This window comes from Xenopus laevis, chromosome 2L, assembly GCF_017654675.1.
Source record: "Xenopus laevis strain J_2021 chromosome 2L, Xenopus_laevis_v10.1, whole genome shotgun sequence".
NCBI classification, from domain to species: domain Eukaryota; kingdom Metazoa; phylum Chordata; class Amphibia; order Anura; family Pipidae; genus Xenopus; species Xenopus laevis.
In genome coordinates, this window is record NC_054373.1 from 84,709,218 (window position 1) to 84,737,207 (window position 27,990).

Sequence of the window (27,990 nt, forward strand, 5' to 3'; positions counted from 1 at the left end):
CAACCGACGGGCTCTTTCACGTTAACATGGGCTATTTTGGGAATACCTCCCCCACAATTAAAACTCACACGCTCAGAAAGGTACTTAGCAGAAAGATTAACAGCAGCAACTAGGAAAACTATTCTACATCATTGGCGCTCTTCATCTCCTCACTCTCACTAGACTAACAAACTCCATCATATAAAAATCCACAAACACATAAAACAAAGAAGGGTTAGTAGAATATTTAAAAAGTAATACTTTTGACTTCTGTTTTGTCCTCCTTTTAATCTTCTCTTTATGCACTTTGTGCTTTGATTTATTCTTCACTTTTTCCTCTTTATTAGTGTCAGTTTGTTTTTTCAAGGACTTGCTTGTTTTGTGCTTCACAGCTGGGGTTTCCTTCTCCAAGTTACCATGTTCTGACTCTGGTCTCTCAACTGTATTTTGACTTGTACTCATATGAACATCAACCTCATTATCGCTATTGTCATTATTGTCACTGTCCAATACAGCTGACCGGATTCTTCTTGGTTTTTCTCTATGAGCAGAAATATTCTCCTTATTCTCTTCATTTACAAAGTTCACCTTTGCATTATCTGCAAAATTATGCATTTCCATTTCTTCATCACTGTCACTTTCCACCAATATTTTCCTGTTTTTAGATTTTTTACGAACAAAAATTTTGTCATCTGTATCTGTTCAAATACAGATTGAAAACAGCATATTACTGAATGAAGCATTCCTTCAAAAATCAAGTTATACAGTACATATGGACAAGGCCAGTAGAGCAACGTACGTAAAAGCAGGAGTTGCTACATTCTGCAAGGCTGAGAAATAGATCTGAAACACCTACCTCCCAAATGTTACAAGGATTATTTGAGAGATGATAATCTGAGTCACCATACTTTCCAAACCTGTCAAAGGCTAGTGATACACACTACAGTGATACACACTTGCAGCTTATGATTCAAAAGCTCTGTATAACAGCATGTAATGTTTTTTAAGTGTTAATCATTGTATAAAAGCTAGGCCTCATTGATCTGCGTTATCTGCATCAATCTATGGGGCACTTGTGTCTTAAGAAGATTTTTCTATCACTTAAGGGTAAGGACACACTGGGCGATTTGTCGCCAACGTTTTAAAAAAGTAAATCGCGGCGACAAGACGATCGTCTTTTTTGAACAGACGATTCACAGCGACTATTGGCACAGAGCGATTTGTATCCCATTACTCTGTGCGGTACGTGCTCCACCCAAACCGGAAACGGTTTGTGCTTCCCGCTGTAACCTGGCGTCTTTACGTGCTTGCGTTCTTGCGTCATTGCGTTCGCATTGTAATTTGAATACAATTGCTGCTACTTATCTGTATGTGTGTGCGTGTCTAGGAGATTTCAGTGCTTTTCTAAGTACATGCTATTTCTGATAAATCGCTCGGAAAAGGGTCTCAGTGCGTTTTGGAGCTACAGGCGATTCACAAACGCGCTGTGGGCACAGGAGCTGGCGTCTTTCATTTGTTTTTGTTCAGAGACAAAACGAGCGATATGTCGCCGCGATTTGCTTTTTAAAAACGTTGGCGACAAATCGTCCAGTGTGTCCCTACCCTAACACAAAAAACCCCCCACAACATCGACATAACTGTTTATTTCAACAGACCTCGATCCTCCAGACAATCCGATATTTTGTTTTGATCATCAGCCATTTCACAGCTGCCTTGACCACTGTCAGAATCTGTTTCCACAATCTTCAGACTGATGTTATCTTCTGGTTCCAAAAATACCTTATTTAAATAAAAATACATTTAAAAGGTTTTTAACAAATTAAAAACATCAGCTAAAACTGAGAAAGAAAAAGTTATAACTACCATTAATCCCCTAAACATACAAAAAGTAAGGAGAGACAATGACCATATTTTGGCTTTGGAGGACATAAATCTTAAAGATTCTAGGTTGTGCAAACTTTCTGCAATTGACCAATGTGCCCATGGGGACATCATTACAAAGCTAATTTTAATGAAAAAAGTGTACATTTGGGCAAACAACCAATCACATATTTACAAAGCTGTTGATCTTCAACAATGCCACTATTCACAATTTATTATATAAAATTTCTGGGTGTACATGGATCCGAGTTACACCACAATCTATGAAACATTTTCAAAATTCAACATTGAAACCAAATGAAGTGTATGGGAACAAAGCCATGCAGGTCAGGGCAGTTTGCAAAGCAACTTTAAATGTTGATTAAAAGGGTTCACCTTTGCATTAACTTTTAGTAATAGAATGATTATTCTTATCAATTCTTAATTTTGTCTTCATTTATTATATCTTATAGTTTTCAAGTTATTTGCCTTCATCTGCCTCTTTCTAGCGATCAGATGTGGGCCACTGACCCTGGCAAGCCAAAAACCTATTGCTCTGTCAGACAACAATGATATTGTTGCTACATATTATTTACTGTATCTTTCTAGTCAGGCCCTCTTCTAGTCATCTTCCAGTTCTTTTTTATTCAGTCACCTGCATGGTTGTTAAACGATCCTAGCTACCAAATTTCCAAATTGGTATTTCCAAATTGGTATTTCCAAATGAATTTCCATATTGGGGAGCTGCTGAATAAAAACCTAAATAACTCAAAAAACACAAAAAAATAAAAGCAAGGGCAAATAAGAAATCATCTCTGAATAAGGACAAAATTTGATGATGAACTACCCCTTTAATATACAAGCCTTCATAAATTGTAGGTGTCTTGCACAATTTTAATTACATTGTGACTTTATAAGTTCTTTTCAACATCTACTACTTTTACACAACAACAAGTTAAGGAAAAAGAACAGAAAATATTTCTCAGCTGCTCTACATCTCTTTACATCATTCATAAACACTGGGGCCAAGACTTAGGGCTCTTACACATGAGCGTTCCGACCTGCGCTCCCCTGCGTTCTGTTTTTTGGCGTTCAGCCGCAGGGGAGCGCAGGAATAGACGCAAGTCATTATTTGAAATGGGGCTGTACTCACTTAGGCGCGTGTAGGCGCCGAACGCAGGTTCAGACGCAACATGCTGCATTTTTCCTGCGTTCGGCGCCTACACGCGCCTGAGTGAGTACAGCCCCATTTCAAATAATGACTTGCGTCTATTCCTGCGCTCCCCTGCGGCTGAACGCCAAAAAACGGAACGCAGGGGAGCGCAGGTCGGAACGCTCATGTGTAAGAGCCCTAAGTATGAGTAGAGTAGGATGCTGTCTGGCGTGCAGCAGGATGATGGGTGTCATTTGGTGGAGGTCTGTAATAGTCACCAGAGTGGGGGACGCAACCAAGCGCCCAGTCGTGAAGCAGCACAGGGAGAGTGGGACTTGCAAGTGATTATATGCCCCTGGCAGTACAGGGGCATGGAATGGCTGCACACCAGGCCTTTGCTGACAGTTAGGGTTGCCACCTTTTCTGGAAAAAAATACCGGCCTTCCTATATATTTATCTTTTTTCCCTATTCATAACATTAGGATAAGCCATCATTTCTGTACCTTATGTATTCTCATCATTGGCAAGTGTATCTGCTCCCTGTGGTTTGTCCCTTTTTGCCTTGATCTTGTAAGTTGGTGGTATGTATATATCTGTGTTAATACTGTTTTGTATAATATACCAGTTTATCTGATGGATATTTGTCTGCTATATACAAGAAAATTTTTAAATACCAGGTGGCAACCCTAGTGTATAACCACCAAACAATAGGGCCAAGAATGCATTCTCAAGTATAGATGACAGAATTGCATTATTTCTCCAGTCTCAAGCAGAAAACACTTGGAACTCTCTAGGGGAAGGGGGTGTGTGGAAGGTCAATATGTTTTTCTTTAAATGGCAATTATTTGAAACAGGTTATCCTAAACAAAACACCACACACTATATAGAAACGCATAAACAGCGTATTTAGCACCAGAGCATACATACATACAAATGTAATTTTAAATGAAGTACTTAAACTGCATTGAGGTGATTTGATCAGACAGTCCCTTATGCATACATAGGTGCAGCTATAGTCTATGCCGGAGAACACAGGACTGCCTTTGATGTTCCACACGACTGCTCTAGTCCGGCTTAGGTATAGCCAAACAGCAACAGCCCAAATAATTTAGTTTAATTTCTGGTATCAGTATCTCTTTAAGGAGGAATTGTTTGCTGTGCAGTATGGGTATGGAGAAATTTGATGGTGTAGGGTATTTATACACCTGGTATTTTTGCTTTGAGATGCAGGGTTATGTTTCTAAGTGCATAAGCTAATTCAATTTTACTTGCTTTTTCCCTACAACCATGTAAATCTGTTACCTGTTTTCGAATGCAATAAATCATGGAAAAGGTATGCTGAAGTCACTAAAATGCACTTACTTGGCTTTAATTTTGGGATAGTTTTCAGTTTGAGGGGGTTATAATAAACTCATGTGCAAATGGCATAAAGCAGGAGACTGGCCCGTCAAAAACAAGTGATTCCAAAATTTGTAGTCGACATGCCTTAATCCTTAAAAGAACGGTAAAACCTAAAAATGAAAACATTTTAAAGTAATTAACATATAATATACGGTTTGCTTCAGAAAAACAACTATAGTTTATATAAATAAGCTGTAGCCATGGGGGCAGCCATTCAAGCAGAACAAAAGGAGAAAGGCACAAGTTAAATAGCACATAACAGATAGGCCCTGTCCAATACAATGGTGTTTTATCTGTTATCTGCTATGTAACCTGTGCCTTTTCTACTTTTTTCCAGCTTGAATGTCTGCACACATGGCTACATAGCAGCTTGTTTATGTAAACTAAAGTAGTCTTTCTGAAGCAAACATGCCAGTTTTACCAGTGCAGAGCAACAGTACATTATATTTTAATTACTTTGATACATTTTCAGTTTTTGGTGTTACTGTCCCTTTAATATGTACCTACGCATGCATTTCCCTTTTTCCCCTCTTCAGATGCTTGGCCTTGTTAAAGAAGTCCCTTTAAAGTCTCCAGTATTTCACAATGATTTGGAAATGGCAACCTCTCATCCTTGCCTCTCCATCCATAAACTATAGTTCCAGCAACTTCCTCTACACTAAAAAATCTTAGGACTTCTAAATTCTAAGAATAAATGACAAGAATTGCATCTTCCTGTTACTGCCCATATGCGATGGGTTGACATTTTCAATGAGAAACTGCACACATAAGCATAAGTGACAGGTGGTTGCTATTCATGTCACTTACTACACACATAGGGCAACATCGAGTGGTAATGACATTTTGTCTGACATTTTCCCATGCCCATTGCCTTAGACTTCATTGATTCTGACCTCTTCATCACTCATCATATCCAAACATGACTGTTCATCACTTCATCTCTTTGTTCATCTCTCAAGCCTGGCGTTCCCCTACACAGATTTAATGGAGTTGTTCACCATCCGACACTTTATTCATTTCAGTTGTTTTCAGATAATTCACTAAAAATACTTTTTTCATTTACTTTCTATTTTCAATTTGTGATAATTTTTATTACTTTGAAAAAAGTGTTTGGAAGGTAAACAACCACTTTAACCACCCCAGTTCATAATGAATGCTATTACTAAGCTCATATACAATACTCATAACTGTATCTCTCCCTTGAGTCCGATTTTGCATAAGCCCACACCTTATACTGCATAGCCACTTTTTTAAAGGGGCTGTTCACATTTGAGTTGACTTTAACAATGATGAAGAGTGATATTCTGAGACAATTTACAATTGGTTTTTGTATTGTGGTTTTTGAGTTATTTAACTTTTTATTCAGTGACTCTGTAATATGCAATTTCAGCAATCTGGTTGTTAGGGTCCACATTACCTTAGCACCCATGAGTTTATTTGCATAAGAGACTGGAATATAAATAGGGTCGGCATAGAAAAATGAGTTATAAAAAGTACTAATAAACGATAAATTGGTAGGCTTACAGAGTATTGGCCTTTCAATGGGATGTCAGTGACCCCCATTTTAAAAAAGAAGGCAAATAATTAAAAAGAAAACAAAAAAATAAGTAATGAAGACCAATTGAAAAGTTTTGTAGAATTGGTCATTCTATAACATACTAAAAGGTGTACAAGATTGTAAGCTGTAATGATCAAGGTTCACTTTACATACTTATGTAATTTGTATGTTTTGATGTATACACATTTCTATAAATACAATATGTTAACAAATTAAAGCTAATTAAAGATTTTATAGCATGACCATGTGCAGTCAGAGCTTGCACTCATCTATATTGAAATGAAAGAGCATGTGTTCATGTCAGTACCCAGTACAAAATTTGTTTTACTGACCCCCAAAGTTCCCTCTAGTTCCTTCTTGGTAATATGTGCAAAAAATGTGTGCATATTTTTAAAAATGGTGTGCTCAGGTCTGAGTGAATACAACATTTTTTGTTTTAACACAAAATTCTTTGAGCACACCACAATTTGTTGTGTGTGTTCACATGAGCACATAGTTTAAAGGGAACATTGCTGACCCCCCTTAACCCCTCTAGCTTCCTTACTGCCATGCACTACAGATGAGCATCACCCAGTAGCCAGCCACGGCAATACTACCACCATATCTTAAAGGGATACTGTTATGGGAAAAAAAATGTTTTCAAAACCCATCAGTTAATAGTGCTGCTCCAGCAGAATTCTGCACTGAAATCCATTTTTCAAAAGAGCAAACAGATTTTGTTATATTCAATTTTGAAATCTAACACGGGGCTAGACATATTGTCAATTTCCCAGCTGCCTCCAGTCATGTGACCTGTGATCTGATAAACTTTAGTCACTCTTTACTACTGTACTGCAAGTTGGAGTAATATCAACCCTCCCCCCCCCCCAGCAGCCTAACAACAGAACAATGGGAAGGCAACAAGAGCACCTCCCTAACACAAGATAACAGCTCCCTGGAAGATCTAAGAACAGCACTATATAGTTAAAACCAAGTCCCACTGAGACACATTCAGTAACATTAAAGGGATACTGTCATGGGAAAACATGTTTTTTTCAAAATGCATCATTTAATAGTGCTCGTCCAGCAGAATTCTGCATTGAAATCCATTTCTCAAAAGAGCAAACAGATTTTTTTATATTAAATTTTGAAATCTGACATGGGGCTAGACATTTTGTCAATTTCCCAGCTGCCCCTGGTCATGTGACTTGTGCCTGCACTTTAGGAGAGAAATACTTCTCAAGCTTCTCAACAGCTGCTCAGAGCCCACTGAGCATTTAAGTGTCACGGACACTTTCCAAGATGGTGACCCCCTGTGACAAGTTTAAAGTCCTGGATCATTGCTGCTACTGAGAAGCTGGAACTGTAGGCTGGTGCAATAAGTTCAATATATAAAATTTGATATTTTTAGCCATATTCATTTTTTGGGTCTAGTTCTCCTTTAAAAAAGGTCACAGCACTAGGCTGCACAACAAGGAATCCAAAGAGCTTATGTCTCTTATAGCAAAACATACAAGGTTACCCATAGCCTGAAATGTACATAAGAGATTTCAGACATTTTGCCAGCGACAAGTACTGTAGCTTGGGAAACACCTTTTGTGAATTGATATTGAGCACCAAGAACCTCTCCCCTTGTAACATAAACAGATGTGACTAAAGTTAACCAGCTGCCACTAGGTTTCAATTTCAGCTACTGCTATCTGACACTCACAGGTGTTTCAAACTATTTCTTCTGTATTCAGTGTAAATGTTTGTTCCTGTTGGTATAGAGTCACAGGGCAGAATGGAATCAACTGACATTTTGCATTATGTGCAGTGGAATACTTAAACATGCACTTCATCAATATAGGACCGAATCTATCTTTGTTCTTTTCTCTTTCTTTACCTTTCCTTTATATGCAAATATCTGATGATGTAAAAATGTTAAAACTCAAATAAAAAATATTGAAAAAAAAATATTGAAAAGAAACATGCACTTCATGATAAAAAGGTGCAAATCCATGCATGGAGTTCCTAACAACTGTGGCCATATTTTTTCTATTCAATATCTATTAAGCGGTTTATAAACTGCTGATATAAAGAATTTTGTACCAACAGCACCACCAGCTGGACAGTAAAAATAATAAAATAATCCAAATTTTAAAAAATTATTTCCTTTTTCTCTGTAATGATAAAACAGAACTTGATCCAAACTAAGATATAATTAATCCTTATTGGAAGCAAAACCAGCCTATTCTTGTATTTTATGTTTACATGATTTTCTAGTAGACAATGTATGAAGATCCAAATTATGGAAAGATCCGTTATCTGGAAAACTGCAGGTCCCAAACATTTTGGATAAAAGGTCCCATACCTGTATCTGCATTTAGCATTGGTGTCCATTAAATTGTCTACAGATCCATAGGGCAGATTGATGCCATTATGGGCCTTGCCTTGTGGTGGACCACATAAAACTGCACTGCCTGACAAGCACATTTTAAATTTATAAAGAAAGAATTGTTCAGTGTACCTTCCTAAAAAAGCAATACGTTTTCCGAACGAAAGAGGTGTGATTACCAAAATAATGTGTTATAGAAATGAAAAGAAGTAAAACCCCTCTCTATTCAATTGACCACCAATTAAAGAAAATTCAAATATTAGTGCAGCAGTGTCAGAGTTTATTAACAGTTTCGTTAACGGTTACTAACCCAGTGTTGCTTCAATTATTGGGCAGCCATTGCTGGGTTACCCAATAAAGTGCTATGTGCTAATAATTCATTAGCAATTAAAAATCATGTAACAGGATTAATTAATATTGTGCTATAAAGTGCTAGTGCTTCAAATGAAATTAAGAAGTTAACTTAAATAACCAGGATTAAATTGACCCAGGTGAGATTAAAGTTAATTCATTATTATATATCACACATTAAAATCCATTCATTATAGAAGATTGTAAATAACTGATTAACTGTTAAAAAGTAAACTTTACTAAATTCATTAAAATTGCTGCAAATCAATTAAGGTAATCTTTGAAGACTGCATAAAAATTGGTGAGTAATAATTAATCCATACACCCCCGTTAAAATTATAGGGTGTTAAAAAAACGTTTGCATAAAATTATTCAAAGGAGACCAGCATTGAAAGAGAAAGGAGGAATAGGAAAATTGTTAGAGGTGGAGAAGTCCCAAGTTCTAGCTGTCTGTATTTTCTAAGTCTGGGACCCCCACACGGAGGAGAAAGTAGGTCACTGGGGACTGTAGTCTCAATTTTACCTTGCTATCTTATAATTCAGAGAGCTAATCTTCCCTATAAAACTACAAATCCCACAGTGCCATTGGATAACAGATAAGATTATAAAAGAAGAATCAATGCGGTCGCAAAGGTTTAAAATCAATAGGAAATTATTTTGCAATAGTAAAAATAAGGAAAGCGCCCAGGAGACTTCACAAAAAGCGCTTCCCAGTGTGCCAACACGTGTTTCGCCTGCTGGCTTTGTCAAGGCAAAATCTAAAAGTGACTCTTTAGATTTTGCCTTGACAAAGCCAGCAGGCGAAACACGTGTTGGCACACTGGGAAGCGCTTTTTGTGTAGTCTCCTGGGCGCTTTCCTTATTTTTACTATTGCAAAATAATTTCCTATTGATTTTAAACCTTTGCGACCGCATTGATTCTTCTTTTATAATCTTATCTGTTATCCAATGGCACTGTGGGATTTGTAGTTTTATAGGGAAGATTAGCTCTCTGAATTATAAGATAGCAAGGTAAAATTGAGACTACAGTCCCCAGTGACCTACTTTCTCCTCCGTGTGGGGTCCCAGACTTAGAAAAATACAGGCAGCTAGAACTTGGGACTTATCCACCTCTAACAATTTTCCTATTCCTCCTTTCTCTTTCAATGCTGGTCTCCTTTGAATAATTTTATGCAAACGTTTTTTAACACCCTATAACTTTAACGGGGGTGTATGGATTAATTATTACTCACCAATTTTTATGCAGTCTTCAAAGATTACCTTAATTGATTTGCAGCAATTTTAATGAATTTAGTAAAGTTTACTTTTTAACAGTTAATCAGTTATTTACAATCTTCTATAATGAATGGATTTTAATGTGTGATATATAATAATGAATTAACTTTAATCTCACCTGGGTCAATTTAATCCTGGTTATTTAAATTAACTTCTTAATTTCATTTGAAGCACTAGCACTTTATAGCACAATATTAATTAATCCTGTTACATGATTTTTAATTGCTAATGAATTATTAGCACCTAGCACATAGCACTTTATTGGGTAACCCAGCAATGGCTGCCCAATGTAATGCCCGAAGGCGCAGTTGAAGTAAGGACCAAAGAGAAGGCAACAATCCAAGTTCGCGGTACAGAAAAGGGTTTATCAAAGAATGGTCGTAAAACAGGCAGAATGGTCAAGACAGGCAGTACAGATTCAAAGTCGATAACAGGCAAGGTTCAAACACGGATAAGCAAAACAGAATATATCGCACCCAGGAACTATATGAAATAGACCTATAATTGGGCAAGGTCAGGATGGAAATGAGGGTCTTTATAGTCCAGTCTATTGGCGCCAAAATTGACGCGCTGGCGTCAGACGCAGACGCCAGCGTCCCCACGCTGACGCCTTGACGCCGGCGCCCGATTCTGACGCCGGCGTCCGTTCCGTCGCCGGCGACCAATCACAGGGCAAGAAGGAGATGATGCAGGATGATTGCGACCACCCGGAGCCATGTGCAGGGAAGAGGAATCGCCATTTTGGACGCCATCTTGGAGCAGGTCAGTAGACTCCATTACAGTACCCCCTTCCTTAGGGGGGGCCTCAGGACCACCGGGACCAGGACGGGAAGGAAACTGCCTATGAAACCTGCGAACAAGGATGGGGGCATGGACATCCGACTTTTTCACCCAAGAGCATTCCTCGGGACCGAAACCCTTCCATTCGACAAGGTACTGGAGAGCGCCCCTGGAAAAACGAGAGTCCAGAATCCTGCTGACTTCAAATTCTAAATGGTCATCGATAACAACAGGAGCTGTGGAAGAAGAAGAGGGGGAAGACACTGCAGGTTTAAGGAGAGACACATGAAAGGCATTAGGGATCCGCATCTCGGGAGGAAGAAGAAGACGAACTGCCACAGGGTTGATGACCTCGATGATGGGAAAGGGACCGATGAATTTGGGGCCAAGCTTAGGAGTGGGAATCTTGAGGCGAATATTCCGTGTAGACAACCAGACCTTGTCACCAGGAGCATAGGGTGGGGCGGCAATTCTCTTCCTGTCGGCAAACTTCTTTTGAGAGGATGAACTCTTTTCCAGATTAGCAGTGGTGGCCTGCCAGATGGCCAGCATATGAGCGGCTTGATCATTAGCAGCAGGAACATTTGTGAGTAAGAGATCCTGAGGGAATGCCAATGGGTTCCGGCCATACACACAGAAGAAAGGAGATTTCTGGGAAGAAGAATGTAAAGAATTGTTATGGGCAAACTCCGCCCAGGGAAGAAGGTCCGACCAGTCGTCTTGACACAAAGACACATGGCAACGAAGAAATTGCTCCAAGGCCTGGTTAACACGTTCAGCGGCACCATTGGACTGGGGATGATAAGAAGAAGAAAATTGAAGAGAGATATTTAAAGCATTACACAGTGACCTCCAAAATTTAGACACAAATTGGGGACCACGGTCGGACACAATTTCTGCTGGGAAGCCATGGAGGCGAAAAATATGTTTAATAAACAGTTCTGAAAGTTCAGGAGCAGAAGGCAGTTTGCGGAGAGGAGTGAAATGAGCCATCTTACTGAATCTGTCGATAACAACCCAAATGACAGTGTGGCCGGAGGAAATGGGCAAATCGACAATAAAGTCCATGGCGAGGTGAGTCCAGGGTCGAGATGGGATGGGCAGTGGAAGAAGAAAACCCTTGGGAGGAGAATGTCCGGATTTGGATACAGCACACGTGGAACATGAGGAGACAAAATCTTTAACGTCCTTTCTTAAGGTTGGCCACCATACTAGACGAGATAAGAGCTCGGTCGTCTTCTGAATTCCAGGATGTCCGGCCTGTTTGGAACTATGAGACTGAGACAAAATAGCAAGACGAAATTCTGGAGGGACAAAAGCAACACCAAGAGGAGTTTCCGCAGGAGCAGAATCTTGAGCGGACAACAATTGGGAGGCACAGGAAGGGAACAAGGCAGCAATAATCTTGATGGAGGGTACCACAGGTTCAGGTTCCTCGGACACAGAATCTTCGGGAATAAAGCTTCTGGATAAGGCATCGGCCTTCCTGTTTCTGGAGCCAGGACGAAAGGTAATGACAAAATTAAAACGGGAAAAGAAAAGTGCCCACCTGGCTTGCCGGGGATTCAGGCGTTTGAGGGTTTGGATGAACTCAAGATTCTTATGGTCGGTAAAAATCGTCACAGGAACCGAAGAACCCTCCAGTAAGTGTCTCCATTCCTCCAAGGCTAATTTGATAGCAAGTAGTTCACGATTCCCCACATCATAGTTCTGTTCTGGGGCAGAAATTTTTTTAGAAAAGAACGCACAAGGATGGAGTTTACCGTCAGAAATGGATCTCTGTGATAAAACTGCTCCAGCTCCGACATCAGAGGCGTCGACTTCCATGAAGAAGGGATGTAGAGGTTCTGGGTGCCGAAGAATTGGAGCGGAAGAAAAGGCCTCTTTGAGGGACTTGAAGGATTCCAGGGCTTGAGAAGACCAGTGTTGAGGTTTGCCCCCCTTACGAATCAGGGCCAGAATTGGAGAAAGTCTGGAAGAAAAATTTTTTATAAACTGTCTGTAATAATTGGCAAAGCCGACAAACCTCTGAATGGCTTTGACACTAGTAGGAAGAGGCCAGTCCAGGATTGCAGACACCTTGGCAGGATCCATCTTGAAACCTAGAGGAGAAATGATATAGCCAAGGAAAGGAATAGACGAGACTTCAAAAGTGCATTTCTCCATTTTAGCAAAGAGATTGTTCTTCCTTAGTCTGGAGAGGACTTCACGTACTTGGGCACGATGTTCCAGAAGATCTTTAGAAAAAACAAGAATGTCATCCAGATAAACGACCACACATAGACCCAATAAATCTCGAAAAATATCATTAACAAACTCCTGGAAGACCGCAGGAGCATTACAGAGACCAAAGGGCATGACCAAATACTCATAATGTCCATCACGGGTATTAAAGGCGGTCTTCCACTCGTCCCCTTCACGGATCCGGATAAGATTGTATGCCCCCCGAAGATCCAGCTTTGTAAAGATATTGGCACCCCTAAGTTGATCAAACAGTTCAGAAATAAGAGGAAGAGGGTACCTGTTTTTAACTGTGATCTTGTTGAGTCCTCTGTAGTCGATGCAGGGCCGCAAACTACCATCCTTTTTCTCAACAAAGAAGAAACCTGCACCGGCAGGGGAGGTGGAAGGACGGATGAATCCTCTCTGAAGATTCTCCTGGATGTATAACTTCATAGCAGAAGTTTCCGAAGGAGAGAGTGGGTAGGTGCGGCCCCTGGGGGGCATAGAGCCGGATAGAAGTTCCACTGGGCAAACGTAAGGCCGATGGGGAGGAAGAATCTCAGCAGAAGACTTGTTAAACACATCGGCAAATGCTTGGTATACAGAGGGAAGAGAAGAATTAGAGGACACAGAGGAAATTTTGACAACCGGAACAGTGGGTAGGCAGTTCTGTAAACAAAAAGGACTCCATCTGGAAACTTGCAATGTGGACCAGTCAATGACTGGATTATGTGCACATAACCATGGCAGTCCCAGGACAACCGGAGTGGAAGGGCAATCAATGAGGAGGAAGGATAATCCAGGAAGATCATCAATCGCCAGGACACGAAGAGGAACTGCCAAGGGTTGGAGAGGGATGGAATGACGTCTTGCAAAGGATCGATCCATGAAGTTTCCTGCAGCACCGGAATCTAGAAAGGCTTGTGAGGAAAACTTTAAAGAGCCAAACTGGATCTGCACCGGAAGAAGGAAACGTAGAGTAGAAGAATGGGGAGAATGACAAATCCCACCCAGGTAAGTCTCCCCGAGCTTACCTAGGCTTTGGCGTTTCCCGGCTTCACTGGACACTCCTGGGCAAAGTGGGCTTTACCCCCACAGTAAAGGCACAGGCCGGCAGCCCTTCTCCGGAGTTTCTCCTGTTCGGACAGGCGGGCCCGCCCAATCTGCATGGGTTCTTCAGCCGGCAAGGAGGAAGAAGCAGAATCCATAGGAGCAGGAGGAAGCTCTGGGGGAACAGGATTGAAAAGCAGGGGTCTCTGGAAGCGGGGGGCCAAAGAAGGTTGGAACCGGGGGTACCTCTTTGTACGCTCTCGGTCGAGTTCAAGCTGGAACTCCCTCTGCCGGGTATCCACCTTCACCGCCAAGGCCACCAGATCCTCCCACCGAGAAGGAATTTCCCGGGAAACGAGGTCATTCTTAATGCGTATAGCCAAGCCGTTGTAAAAGGCCGCGTGGTAACCATCGTTATTCCAGGAGGTCTCTGCCACCAGGGTACGAAATTCAATGGCATACTCGGGAACTGAGCGAGTGCCTTGTTGAAGCTGGAACAGTCGAGCCGAGGCTGCAGTAGTACGACCAGGAGCGTCAAACACCGTCCGGAGTTCTTGGAGAAAGGCCCCGGCGTTGTCGATCAGCGGGTCTCTCTTCTCCCAAAGGGGAGACGCCCATTCCAGAGCCTTCCCCTGCAGACGGGAGATGACAAAACCAACCTTGGCTTGCTCGGAGACGAACTGGCCTGGCTGCAGAGTGAATTGAATTTCACATTGGTTAATAAAACCACGACAAGCTTTTGGGTCTCCGCTGAAAAGAGGTGGAGCGGGAACACGAGGTTCAGACACCTGGAGAGGAGCAGGAATGGCAGGAACAGGCACAGCCGCAGGAGCCGCTGGAGACATGGCAGTCAATTTCTCCAGGATAACATCAATTGCCTGGCCAATTTGAGACTGCTGGGCTTCATAGGATTTCATGCGAGAAGCCAATCCCCGAATGGCCCCTCCGACATCGAGGGGTACTTGGGCCTCCTCCGAGGTGTCCATGGCCCAATTATACTATAATGCCCGAAGGCGCAGTTGAAGTAAGGACCAAAGAGAAGGCAACAATCCAAGTTCGCGGTACAGAAAAGGGTTTATCAAAGAATGGTCGTAAAACAGGCAGAATGGTCAAGACAGGCAGTACAGATTCAAAGTCGATAACAGGCAAGGTTCAAACACGGATAAGCAAAACAGAATATATCGCACCCAGGAACTATATGAAATAGACCTATAATTGGGCAAGGTCAGGATGGAAATGAGGGTCTTTATAGTCCAGTCTATTGGCGCCAAAATTGACGCGCTGGCGTCAGACGCAGACGCCAGCGTCCCCACGCTGACGCCTTGACGCCGGCGCCCGATTCTGACGCCGGCGTCCGTTCCGTCGCCGGCGACCAATCACAGGGCAAGAAGGAGATGATGCAGGATGATTGCGACCACCCGGAGCCATGTGCAGGGAAGAGGAATCGCCATTTTGGACGCCATCTTGGAGCAGGTCAGTAGACTCCATTACACCCAATAATTGAAGCAACACTGGGTTAGTAACCGTTAACGAAACTGTTAATAAACTCTGACACTGCTGCACTAATATTTGAATTTTCTTTAATTGGTGGTCAATTGAATAGAGAGGGGTTTTACTTCTTTTCATTTCTATAAAGCACATTTTAAATGTCTGTGGGAATATAGGCTGGCCAAACCACTGCAGGGAAATCTTTTGCCTTCATTTTGCATGCTTTACATGCAATTGTCCAGACAGAGTTAAAGGGCCGGTCATCATACATACTGTATGTGTGAAACTGAGATACTGTAAATACTGTAGATTATATAAAATAACAGGAGACATGAATATCCTGTAAACATATATAGTGAATAATGTGTCCAATATTGTAAAATATAAGGCTATTATACGTCACTTAGGTGAAATGGGGTAGTGTTCACCTTTACAGTAACTTTTAGTATGTTATAAAATGACCAGTTCTTAGCAACTTTTCAATTGATCTTTTTTTTTTTTAATTGTTTTTTAATGATTTGTTTTTCTCTTCTTATTCTTTCCAGTTTTCAAATGGAGTCACTGACCCTGGCAGCCAAAAAAGAATGTGAGACTCCAATTTTATTTTTATTGCTACTTTTTTTTTCTTATCTGTCTATGCAGGCCACCTACTATTCATATTCCAGTCTCTCATTAAAACCACTGCCTGGTTGCTAGGAGAGCTGCTGAACAAAAAGCAAAATAATTATAAAACCACAAATAGTGATGGGCAAATTTGTCCTGTTTCGAATCACCACGAATTTTGCGAATTTCCAGAAAAATTTGCGAAACGCCGGCGACAAAATGGGCACTGGTGTCAAAGTTGACGCCGGCGCAAAAACCTTTAACGCAAGCGCAAAAACCTTTGACGCCAGGGAATTATCTAGGCAAATTTGAGAAATTATTCGCCGGCAGTGAAACGCGCAAATTTGCGCCTGGTGAATAAATTCGCCCATCACTAACTACAAACAATAAAAAAAAAACCCAGCTCTCTCTGCATCATAGTAAAAGGTGAACAAGCCCTTTAAATGGGTGGTAAAACTTTAAGTTAACTTTTAGTATGTTATTGAATGGCCAATTCTAAAAAACTTTTCAATTGGTCTTCTTTAGTATTTATTTTTTATTATTTGCCCTTTTCTTCTGACTCTCTTCAGCTTTTAAATAAGGGTCACTGACCCCCATCTAAAAAACAAATGCTCCGTAAAGCTACAAATGTATTGTTATTGCTACTTTTTATTAGTCATCTTTCTATTCAGATCCTCTCCTATTCATATTTCAGTCTCCTTTTCAAATCAATGCATGGTTGCTAGGGTAATTTGGACCCCATCAGCAAACTGGAGAGCTGCTGAATAAAAAGCTACATAACTCTAAAAACTATTGCAAATTGTCTCAAAAACAAAAAATTCATTTCATACTTACCGTAATTTTTGTTTCCTGGTTACTATGGGCAGCACTCACACTTTTGGGTATTCCCCGCCCCCGCTTTCAATAGGACAGAACTATCAATTAACTAATTAATTAACTATGCTTATATATACCCCTCCTTACCCTCAGACTGGTGTCTTTTAAGTCAGAGCTTTAGGAATTTCTTTGGGAGGGTTCAGCATGAGTGCTGCCCATAGTAACCAGGAAACAAAAATTACGGTAAGTATGAAATGAATTTTTTGTTTTCCCTGGTTACTATGGCAGCACTCACACTTTTGGGTCAGTACCTTAGCAGTCAGACAGGGTGGGAAATTACATAATACCAACAGTCAAGGCAGAGTATCGGTTTTTATTTTGCAGTTTTTACTGCTTCCAATACTTTTTTACCAAATAAAGAATCATTTGGAGAAAATAAATCAACATGATAATGCTTCAAAAACGTATTAGCTGAAGACCATGATGCAGACTTGCATACTTGCTCCAACGTGATTTCTGCCTGAAAGGCCCAAGAAGAACTCAATGCCCTCGTGGAGTGTGCCTTCACCCCTTTTGGAGCTTTATGACCTACTGCCTCGTAGGCCATGTGAATACATTTAACTATCCATCTACTTAACGTAGACACGGAAGCTGCTTGTCCTCTTCTGTTCCCTTCTGGGACTACAAATAATTTGTTAGATTTTCTCCATTCCTTCGATCTCTTCAATAAGTCGAAATACATCTGACTAAATCTAGAGTACTCCATATTTCCTCTTGACTTGAAGTAGGCTGCGAAAAGAAGCTTGGTAAAATTGACTCATGATTCAAATGAAAAGTAGAAACCACTTTAGGAAGATATTCTGGAACCGGCCTTAAAACCATTTGCTGTGGTTGAATGAGAGTGAAGGGCGGTTCTGCTGATAGTGCTTGTAAATCACTCACCCTCCTTGAAGAGGTTATCGCCGTAAGAAAAAGAGTTTTCAATGTAAGATTTACTTCTGAAATCTCTTCTATTGGTTCAAACGGATTCGTTGTAAGAGCCTGTAAAACTAAAGGCAAATCCCATGTGGCCGACAATACTCTTACTGGAGGTCTTAAATGCATTACTCCTGCCATAAATTTTGTTATACTATCTTCCTTGGACCATTGCACTCCAGTTAAGGCTGAGATTGCTGACACCTGTAGTTTTAGTGTCCTTAAACCGAGTCCCTTATCGAAACCTGCTTGTAAGAAATCCAGGATTTGGGCCGTCGTCAACTGTTCGGCATCATAAACCTTTGATAATAGCCATTGTGAGAATACTTGCCAGACTCTATCGTAAGTTCTATTTGTTGAGAATTTTCTAGCTGACATCATGGTACTTATCACCAAATCTGAAAATCCTTCTTTACTCAACCTCTTCCTTTCAACCTCCAAGCTTTGAGGCACAATTTTCTTGGGCAAGGATGCCTCAATGGCCCCTGCATCAACAGATCTGCTCTCTGCTGCAGTTGAAAAGGTTTCTCTACTGACATCGACTTCAGTAACGGGTACCAAAATCTCCTTGGCCAGTCTGGGATGATGGCTATAACATTTGCCCTGTCTGCCCTGATTTTCCTCAATACTTGAGGAATTAACGGTATGGGAGGAAATATGTAAAGAAGATCCTTGCTCCATGATTGTTGGAAAGCATCTGTTGCTACTGCCTGGGGACATTGATACCTGGAAAAGAATTTCTCGACTTTCCGATTGATTGGACTTGCCATTAAATCTACCATCGGTTTGCCCCATCTCTTCACAATTTGAGAGAAAACTTGTTGGTGTAGTTCCCACTCGTGTCTGTCTATCCTCGAGCGGCTGAGGAAGTCCGCAATCACATTCTCCTTCCCCGGGAGATATAGAGCTGTTATATCTTGCAAATTCTCCTCTGCCCAACACATTATGGGATGCAGCTCTGCCATGAGACTCTTGCTGTGTGTTCCTCCTTGTCTTTTTATATAAGCAACAGCTGCCCTGTTGTCTATTTTCACTAACAGCGATGTTCCTCTCAATAGGTGTTTGCACCTCCGAATCGCTCTCCACACTGCTCTCAATTCTAACACATTGGCATCCTGTAATCTTGTATTCCACTGGTTCAAAAACATTTTCTGTAGGGGTCTGACATGCCATCTCGCCCATTTCAACATTGGAAAAGTTGAGGTCAGAAGACCCAAAACGCTAGTTATCTCTCTGGCTGAACAGGATGATTTTCTTATTAGATTCCAAATAGCTAACTTGATCTTCTCTTTCTTTTCCTCTGGAAGAACTACTAATGCTTGGTTTGTCAGAAACCTGGCTCCCAGATATACCAAATCCTGAGTAGGTGTCAACTGGCTTTTTTCTAGATTGAGAATCCAGCCATGTGTCTGTAAAAATTGTATGACATAATCCCTCTGCCGAAGTAACATTTCGGGATCTCGAGACTTCATTAGGATATCGTCTAAATAATGGAATATTTGTATTCCCAGTTTTCTGATTTCTGCAATGAGGGACTGAAGAATCTTTGAAAAAACTCGAGGTGAAGTCGCTAATCCAAACGGGAGGCATGTGAATTGATAATGATTTTCTTGGTCTATCGCAAACCTCAGAAATTTCTGATGTGAAGTTACTATGGGGACATGGAAATACGCATCCTTTAAGTCTAAGGATAGTAGCCAATCTCCGACTTGAATTTCCTTCACAATTGAAAAAATTGATTCCATTCTGAATCTTCTTATTCTCAAAAATACATTTACCGGCCTTAGGTCCAGTACCCGTCTTTTTGCGTAGCATAAATAGAGTTGAATAAATTCCTTCTCCCTGAAATTGTTGTGGGACTGGTCGAATAGCTCCGTCTTGTAATAGCTGGAGTATATAATTGTTCATCATCTCCCTCTGTTCCCTGTGCCTGGGAATCCTTGACATTACAAAATGATTGTGAATTGGAGTCTTTTCGAATTCTAGATAATATCCTTGACTTATGACCTGCAACACCCACTGATCTTTTATCGACTTCGCCCAAACTTCTGCAAATAGATTTAATCTTCTGGGTATTTTTGAGTTTTGGGCTGTCAAACCTTCAAAATTTCCTAGCTGGTTTGGAAACGACTCCTCTACCTCTCTGCGCCTTAAATAGAGAGTATTGCCCTCCTCTCCAATGGCTACTTTGTTCATTTCCTCTTGTCGATCTTGATTGAATGTGTTCTCTACTGGAAGCTTTATCTCGAAAGGAAGATCTACTTTATCTAAAATCTGAATGTCGAAAAGATCTATTTTCCTGTGGCAAGAACACACTCTTTCCACCTGTTACAGACTTTATAATTTCATCCAGCTTTGACCCAAAAAGCATCTGCCCTTCAAAAGGCAAATTACACAAATTCACCTTTGACGCTTTGTCTGCATTCCAGGATCTCAGCCATAAAGCCCTTCTTGCGGCCACTGATAAAGCCATAGCTCTAGAAGAGGATCTAACTAGATCCACCGAAGCCTCCGTGACAAAATCTGTAGATAGCTTCAATTCATCTAGTGCATTAATAATACTTCTTCTATCAACACCTTCCTTTAAAGCCGTCTCGATATTATGTAACCATAATTCCATAGCTCTTGACACCGAAGTCAAAGCAAGAGCTGGTCTACAAGTAGCTCCCAAGGCCAAGTGAGTCTTCTTTAATGAGGCTTCCATCTTTTTATCCATGTATAATTTCTGTACTTTCTGTGGAATCGGAATTCTTGCATCTGTCTTACTCCATTCTTTCACTATAACTTCCTTAATTACTTCATGAAGAGGAAAAGTTGCTTTGTCTTTCTTCAAAAATTTAAAGGGATTTGAAGAAACTGGCTGTTTCTCTGTCGTTTCTGGAAGTTCCAATTGTTCCCTCACTGCTCTTATTAAAGGTTCTACCAGCGTAAACTCAAAAGCTGAACTACTCCCATCTTCCATAAGCTCTTCATCATCTGAATCTATTGGTGATTGGAAGCCTGAAGAAAAGCTTGTAGTTGGCAACTGTGAAGAATGCCCAAAAGTATCTTCTTCTCTGACTCTTCTAGTGGCCAGTTTGACTCCCTCTGTCACAGCCTCTCTAATCTATTTCATCACATCTGCCGTATCCGCCGCAGCGTCTCCTGCCAATCTTCTGGTACAGCGATCACACAATTTTGAGTGTTTAAGTGCTGGATTGTCGCAAGCCACACAGACTCTATGCTTCTCTTTAGAGATCGCTTTTCTGGGGATAGGCACACTGAAAAATAACATAATAATTATGTTAATAACCCATAAGCACTCTTTTACCCAAACACTTACCAAATAGTGGCTCACCTCCTAATATCACTGGCAGCATTTTCTGGGCTACTAGGCACTTGCGGTAAAGAAGTCATTTCTAAAACAAAAATCTAGATTAACTAACAGCATAGAAAAAAACAATTCTCATGCACAATAAACTCCTTTAAACTACCTGAATAGCAGAAACAACACGATTATTCTTTATCCACTTTCAAAGAAACGATCTGATTCAAAGAAACGATCTGCACAAACGAATTTTCCGCGCCAAACCAGCGCCAACCGCATCCGCGTCGCAACACAATGACGTCACATGCGGAAGTGCGCCTTCGCAACTGTGCGCACCTAGTTCCCTTCTGAAACGTCACTTCCGTCTGTTGGAACGCAAGCCGTAACTTACGCTCACAGAAATAAATCCTAATAGTGCCGCCCATAACCTGGTCTGGGACACAGGCAATAATACACACTGAATCCCCGGGCTGCCTAATAACGGGGATTTGGCTGGCTGATCTCCTCTGGGAGGAAACACTCTGCACAGCCCAACCAGGAAGAGAGGCAAAACTTCCCAGGTAAAGGTCCCAAAACTGGGTCCACGTGAGCCACAAAAGAAAAATCCTTATCCCTAAAAAGGGCTCCAAGAAAGCGAGGACAGAAAAAAAAAAAAAGACACCAGTCTGAGGGTAAGGAGGGGTATATATAAGCATGGTTAATTAATTAGTTAATTGATAGTTCTGTCCTATTGAAAGCGGGGGCGGGGAATACCCAAAAGTGTGAGTGCGCCATAGTAACCAGGGAAATATCACTTTCTTCATCATACTAAAAGTTAACTCAAGCGGGCCATATAAAAGTACAAGGCCGAAGGTCAAGTACTTGTATGCAGCTCATTGAACTCCAAGGTGAATTTAAATATATTTTACAACATTATTTATTATAATACACAAGTTTCAGTAAGTCATGTGACACAAATTGCATCACTTAACACCAATGATTACATATTTCTTCAATAAACATTGTTTATAAGGATATAAGGGCCCTATTTGTAACCACACCAATATATAACAACAGAGATCCTTGCTTGTGAACACTGCAGGTATAGTTTCTCCAGTGAAGGTTGCTTATGGTCAGAGAACACTGAACTTCCTGTGTGGATTGCTGGTCAGTATAATGTTTAACAGCAGCACTTTCTGGATATATGATCTGAGAGCTTTTCATTTTGTTAAATACATTATTGAATTGTGGTGTGTGGTTCAAGACTTCACAGCCAATGCCACCTTAAGGCTAATGTAACCAATGCTCTTGTCTGCTCTCTGCAATGTTTCTGCACTGACAGACATGGCATCGGCCTACAGTATGTACCAACACATGGAGCAGATATTGTTGCAAAAATGTGAGTCAATGCATTTTAATGCATCTTACGAATTAGCACCCCCAAGGTATTAGAATTAGCTTGTCATATACTAATAAATGCTATTGCAAACAAACACTGGGAGATCTGCAGACTGCACGTTTAATGGCTCTTACAGATGAGCGTTTTTAGCTGCACTCCCCTGCATTCCGTTTCATGCGTTCAACCGCAGGGGAGCGCAGCAGTAGACACACTGAATTCTTTTCAATGGGGCTGTACTCACAAAGACGCATGTAAGCGCTGAACGCAGGTTGGGACTCGGCATGTTGCATTTTTCCTGCGTTTGTCGTGAGAACAATTGAAAAAAATTCAGTGTGTCTACTCCTGCGCTCCCCTGCGGCGGAACAGTTCAGTGTGAAAATAAAAACTGTGTAAACAGAGAGGCTGTGCAAAATAAGCAATGTTTCTAATGTAGTTAGTTAGCCAAAAATGTAATGTATATAGGCTGGAGTGACTGGATGTGTAACTTAATAGCCAGAACACTACTTCCTGCTTTTCAGCTCTCTAACTCTGAGTTAGTCAGCAACTTGAAGGGGGGCTCATCATTCCATTTTTGGCTTACTAACTACATTAGAAACATTTTTTATTTTGCACAGTTTTTATTTTCACACTGAACTGTTCCTTTAGAGCTCTTACAGATGAGCGCAGGGCTGCGTTTTCTATTCCAGGCACCGGAGCAAAGCCCATGAAGGAATAGGCCTCTATCTACACCAGTAATTAAACATTATACAGATTAAAAAGGCATACATGTATTTGTGGGAATAGTCATCAAAATGTTCCATTTAGGCATTCCTAAGAAATGCCTAGACTTTGGACACGCTGCGTGTGATTAGCGCCGGCGTTTTTTCATTATAGCAGGCGCAGAGTGAGGGAAGGCGTTTGGGGAGATTGGTTGCGGCAAAAACGAGGTGATTAGTCGCCAGGCGACCAAATCTCCCCAAAATGCCTAGTGTGACCTGACCCTTAAGGTGCCATAGTCAGTTACGATTTATTGGCCTGGAGGGGGCTGTTTGGGCCTCTATGTACTTGAATTGCCAGGGCCAATTTTTAAATCCCAGTCCAGGCCTGTCACCTAGCAGTGATAGATTCTGATGGTTTCTCATTCAAGTGAATGGGAAGCAGTTGCCATTAGAACCAGCAACTTATAATGTAAGGCTATTATGTATTCACCAGGAAATCACTTAACACTTATATGAAAATATATTAAGCAGCAATGAATTGCTCGTAGAATTCCATAACGTGTAAACCTGCTGGTTTGAGACTGCTTTAAATGTTAACTTAACATAAATAAAAAAAGCTCTTACCTACAAATACAGATTGTATCACAGCTCTTGTTTCCAATCTGTTCAGAAATGCTTAATCTGCATCATCCCACTAACCTATACTTACACCATTAGCACCCCGTCTGAGGAAAATAAAGTTGTTTTCATTGGTTTGATATATTTGGTAAGCAACATGTTTAACATACGTAGTTTGGTGGCATCTTGAGCACAAAGGGAAACTTGCAGTAAAATGTTCACCCAGGGTCATTGCAGTTGCACAAAGAAAAAACTTTTTCCTCATTTAAAAGTATCCTCAGCTGTGATGGATGACAGGCAGTCCTACCTGAGTGGAGTGGTAGAGAACTAGGAAATCCAATATAAGCAGGTGTGGTGAAATTGGTGAGGTTTGCTCTTTTGAAGTGATTTTTAAGGCAGAAGGAGAGAATGGGCAGAAAAACTTTGTGCGAAAGTGAAACAGTCTGCAGGGATGTCACAATAAATGGAAGTGCTGGGTGCCTGCAAAATGTTGGTAAGTTTTAAGATACCTTGCTAACTATACAAATATATACAATATACAAAAAATGTTTATAATTAAAAAAAACCTTTCAATACTTACTTGCGTAGATGGAATGGTGAGGTATATACAGCCTTGAATGAAAGGAAAAACATATATTGGCAATACTACATATTTTCATTAATAAGAAACATTTTGGATCTCTTGTAAAACTACAACTCAACAACAACAACATGCTGCTACCTTGCTGTAGTGATTAAAATTATTTCTGGAGCTCATCTTTAAGAGAAATCCCTAACTATGGTCCACGTGAGCCAAACTGAATGCTTGTGATGTGGCAATAGACAAAAAAAACAAAAACCAGGAGTTTGACATGTGAGTGTTATTACTGGCTTTTGGATAGCCCTCTGTGGGTTAACAGTCTACATCAGCATCTGATTGGCTGTTCTCTTGTGTCTGTGCCTCCAGAACTTTTGATTCCAGCAAAATTAATCCCCTCATATCCAAGCAAATCAATTGTGTTTACTTGGGAGTCTGTCTGTACAGCTCTCAAGTACAAATGACTAGTGATTAACATGTGACTCCTAAGCAGTGGTTGAGGAGCAAAACTACTATTCTTTCAATGTTAGATAAAATGTGTGTGCTGTTCCCCAGTATTAGGTGTTGTGTCTGGATGGCTATACACAGGTTGTGATGAGGGACAAATAACAAGCTAGTCCTTAGGATCATTAGTCATGTGGGTATGTGTTTAAACCTAATCTGTCTGTAATCTAAATTCTAAACTGAAATAAGGTCTTAAAATGTCCAGAGTAAATCATGCAGAGTAATTATCATCCTAATTATATAGGGTTAGTTTGACTTCTGGCATTGTGTCTTGTTGGATAACGTTGTAAATACATTTAATTAAATATTCTGCATAGTTTCTGAAATAATCAAGTTTATATTCACTATCCCTCTCTCAGCATCTGTTTCTCTTCATTCTGTCTTCTTGCAGCAGTTGGGTGTCAGATAGTCATTGACAGTTAGATCCAATATATCTTATGGTGGGGGGGGGGGTTTCCTTTCCTAGGTGAATTAGAGCTCACTCAAATAACTGGATTCCAATGCAAACAAAATCTAACAAAATAACTGCTTTTGCTATTTGCAAAAATCCTGCATGTAGGAGAGACTCTTAATACATCTTCTAGGCAAAAGGAGCCCCCCCCTAAGATATAGGATATATTGTATCTAACTGTCAATGATTATCTGACACCCAACTCCCGCATGAAGACAAAATGAGGAGAAACAAATGCTAAGGAATAGTAAAGATGAACTTGATTATTTCAGAAATGGTACAAAATTATTAATTTATTGTATTTAGAAAGTTTGTTATTTCAGTATGATGAAGCTTATATATTACATTTTCATTTTCGCAACAGTTCCCCCTTTAAGATAAATTTGACATTATATTTGAATAAACTGTTTACACCAGAAAATCATTCAGTGATGTGGCCGTCCACTCCATCAGAAAGCCGCAAGGATAAGCTCAAGTGTGAGATGGGTAGCATTGGCAAGGCCACCTCAGTAAGTTGGGTGTGGTGCAGAATCAACCCTGGACATACTATACTGCTATTGTGAAAATATTGTTTGATCACATTGGCTCAAGCTAACTCTTTTGAGTATATAATCACAGGAGCCAAACTTTGAATACAGCTCCAGCTGTGCTATTCACAAAACTGGATTAAATCCAGAGTGCCAGATGTTGCCTGCTTCTGAAAGACCTAGGGGGGATTCACTAAATTGGAGTTAAAGGGGACCAGTCACCCAGAAAAATTAATCAAAATCCTATTTTATCACATTAGTCAAGCAAAACGAACTTTAATTACACTATATAAATTATTTGAATCCTTTTTCCTTCAGTCTGGGAATTCATAATTATAGAAAGCAGGCAGAAGCCAATTTGTGGGCATTTTTATTAAGGCAAGCCTTGCATCATCTTAAAATCCTGTTTGTGCACCAGAATGGGGGGACCTGATGTCCATCCCCATGCACTGGCTACGCGATTAAACGGTAAAGAGAACGGGAGAATTTATGGAGAGCAGTGACATCTAGGAAGTGCTTAATGGAAAGTGAAAGTAATTGTCTGCCCCACCTCTATGCCTAAGGGCTCTTACACATGAGCGTTTTTACCTGCGCTCCCCTGCGTTCCGTTTTTCGGCGTTCAGCCGCAGGGGAGCGCAGGAATAGACGCATTTCATTAATTGAAATGGGGCTGTACTCACACAGGCGCGTGTAGGCGCCGAACGCAGGAAAAATGCAGCATGTTGCGTCTCAACCTGCGTTCGGCGCCTACACGCGCCTGTGTGAGTACAGCCCCATTTGAAATAATGAAATGCGTCTATTCCTGCGCTCCCCTGCGGCTGAACGCCGAAAAACGGAACGCAGGGGAGCGCAGGTAAAAACGCTCATGTGTAAGAGCCCTAAGGCATAGAGATGGGGCAGACAATATTTGATTGACAGCTGAGATTTTTAAAGGAGCTTACTACAGCTATGAATGATTTAATAAAAAATAGAAATTGGATTTCATGTTTAATTTTATTATACAGATTTTTGTATCTGGGTGAGGGGTCCACTTTAAGACAAATTTGTAGTTGGAGTAAAATGTTTATCTATGCCAGAAAATCACAGAAAAAAACTCATTCACAATCATATGAACATCCCTATTTTTTTTTTTTTACACCTTTCTACTCCAGAACTTTTGTTAGTTTAACTCCATCTATCCACATTTACTTTAGTGACTTTCTGCATACCTCTCAACTGTCCCATTTTTAGAGGGACAGTTCCTCTTTTGACTTTTTTTTTTTGTACTGGAAAGTCCCGTTTTTCTCTGCACTGAACGGCCATTAAAAGAAACAAAGTTTCTAACTTGCTTGGCTTTTGACATAGAGCGCAGAACAACCGTAGCTGCATATAAGATACTTTTGTAACAATTTCGAGAAAAGCAAATAAGTAATTGTAACAATTTCAAGACAAGGAAATAAGTAATTGTAACAATATAAGATAACAGGTCCCTTGGGAAAAGTTAGACTCACAGCTTAAAGCCAATTCACCTTCATTAGCAAAACTGTAATAACTGGAAAAAAACACAAAAATATGTTCAAACTTTAATAACCTGCAAAATTTTGTAAAATAAACATGGTAATTAGGGGGTGTGGCCACAAATGGGTGTGGTCAAAAAATTTCACCACGCTATGCGCTGCAACTTTATTGTCCCTCTTTATTTATTTCCAAAATGTTGGGAGGTATGGTTCTGGAATAACTATTTAACTTCAAAGTGTACAGAACCACAGTATTCACAAAATGGATTAAGGATTTTGTGAATTTGATTTTATTTTAAACCTAATAATTTCAGGGTTACGCTACTTAACTTGGGATAAGTATGGGAATACATTTATCAGTTTCTGATTTTCCTCACCTGATCTCACCAGTAAGAATTCTCTGGTACCATTTCCAGTTTGAGTGGTTAATGAGAGCTGTGACAACCACATATTTGCAGTTCATAACTTGTGCGCTCCTGGGTACAGACCCATTATTTTTTTTTCCCCTTGTGGGTCTGCGTGCACTGTAGTGATCAATACTGAATGTAGCCTTCAAATGGGGTCAC

At 40.5% G+C, this 27,990-nt stretch overlaps 1 protein-coding gene and 1 pseudogene across 1 annotated transcript in view; one reads left to right on the plus strand and one right to left on the minus strand.

Moving 5' to 3' along the window:
- LOC108707499 overlaps positions 1-19,041 on the minus strand; it is a 40,191-nt pseudogene extending 21,150 nt beyond the window's left edge.
- Positions 19,042-24,257: 5,216 nt separating this feature from the next.
- The window catches only part of ago4.L (argonaute 4, RISC catalytic component L homeolog), a 70,835-nt gene continuing 67,102 nt past the window's right edge, over positions 24,258-27,990 (plus strand). Inside the window, exon 1 of the mRNA NM_001096105.1 lies at positions 24,258-24,362. Within this exon, the coding sequence (NP_001089574.1) occupies positions 24,278-24,362 (85 nt within the window). The 5' untranslated portion in view covers positions 24,258-24,277. The remainder of the gene's footprint in view (positions 24,363-27,990) is intronic.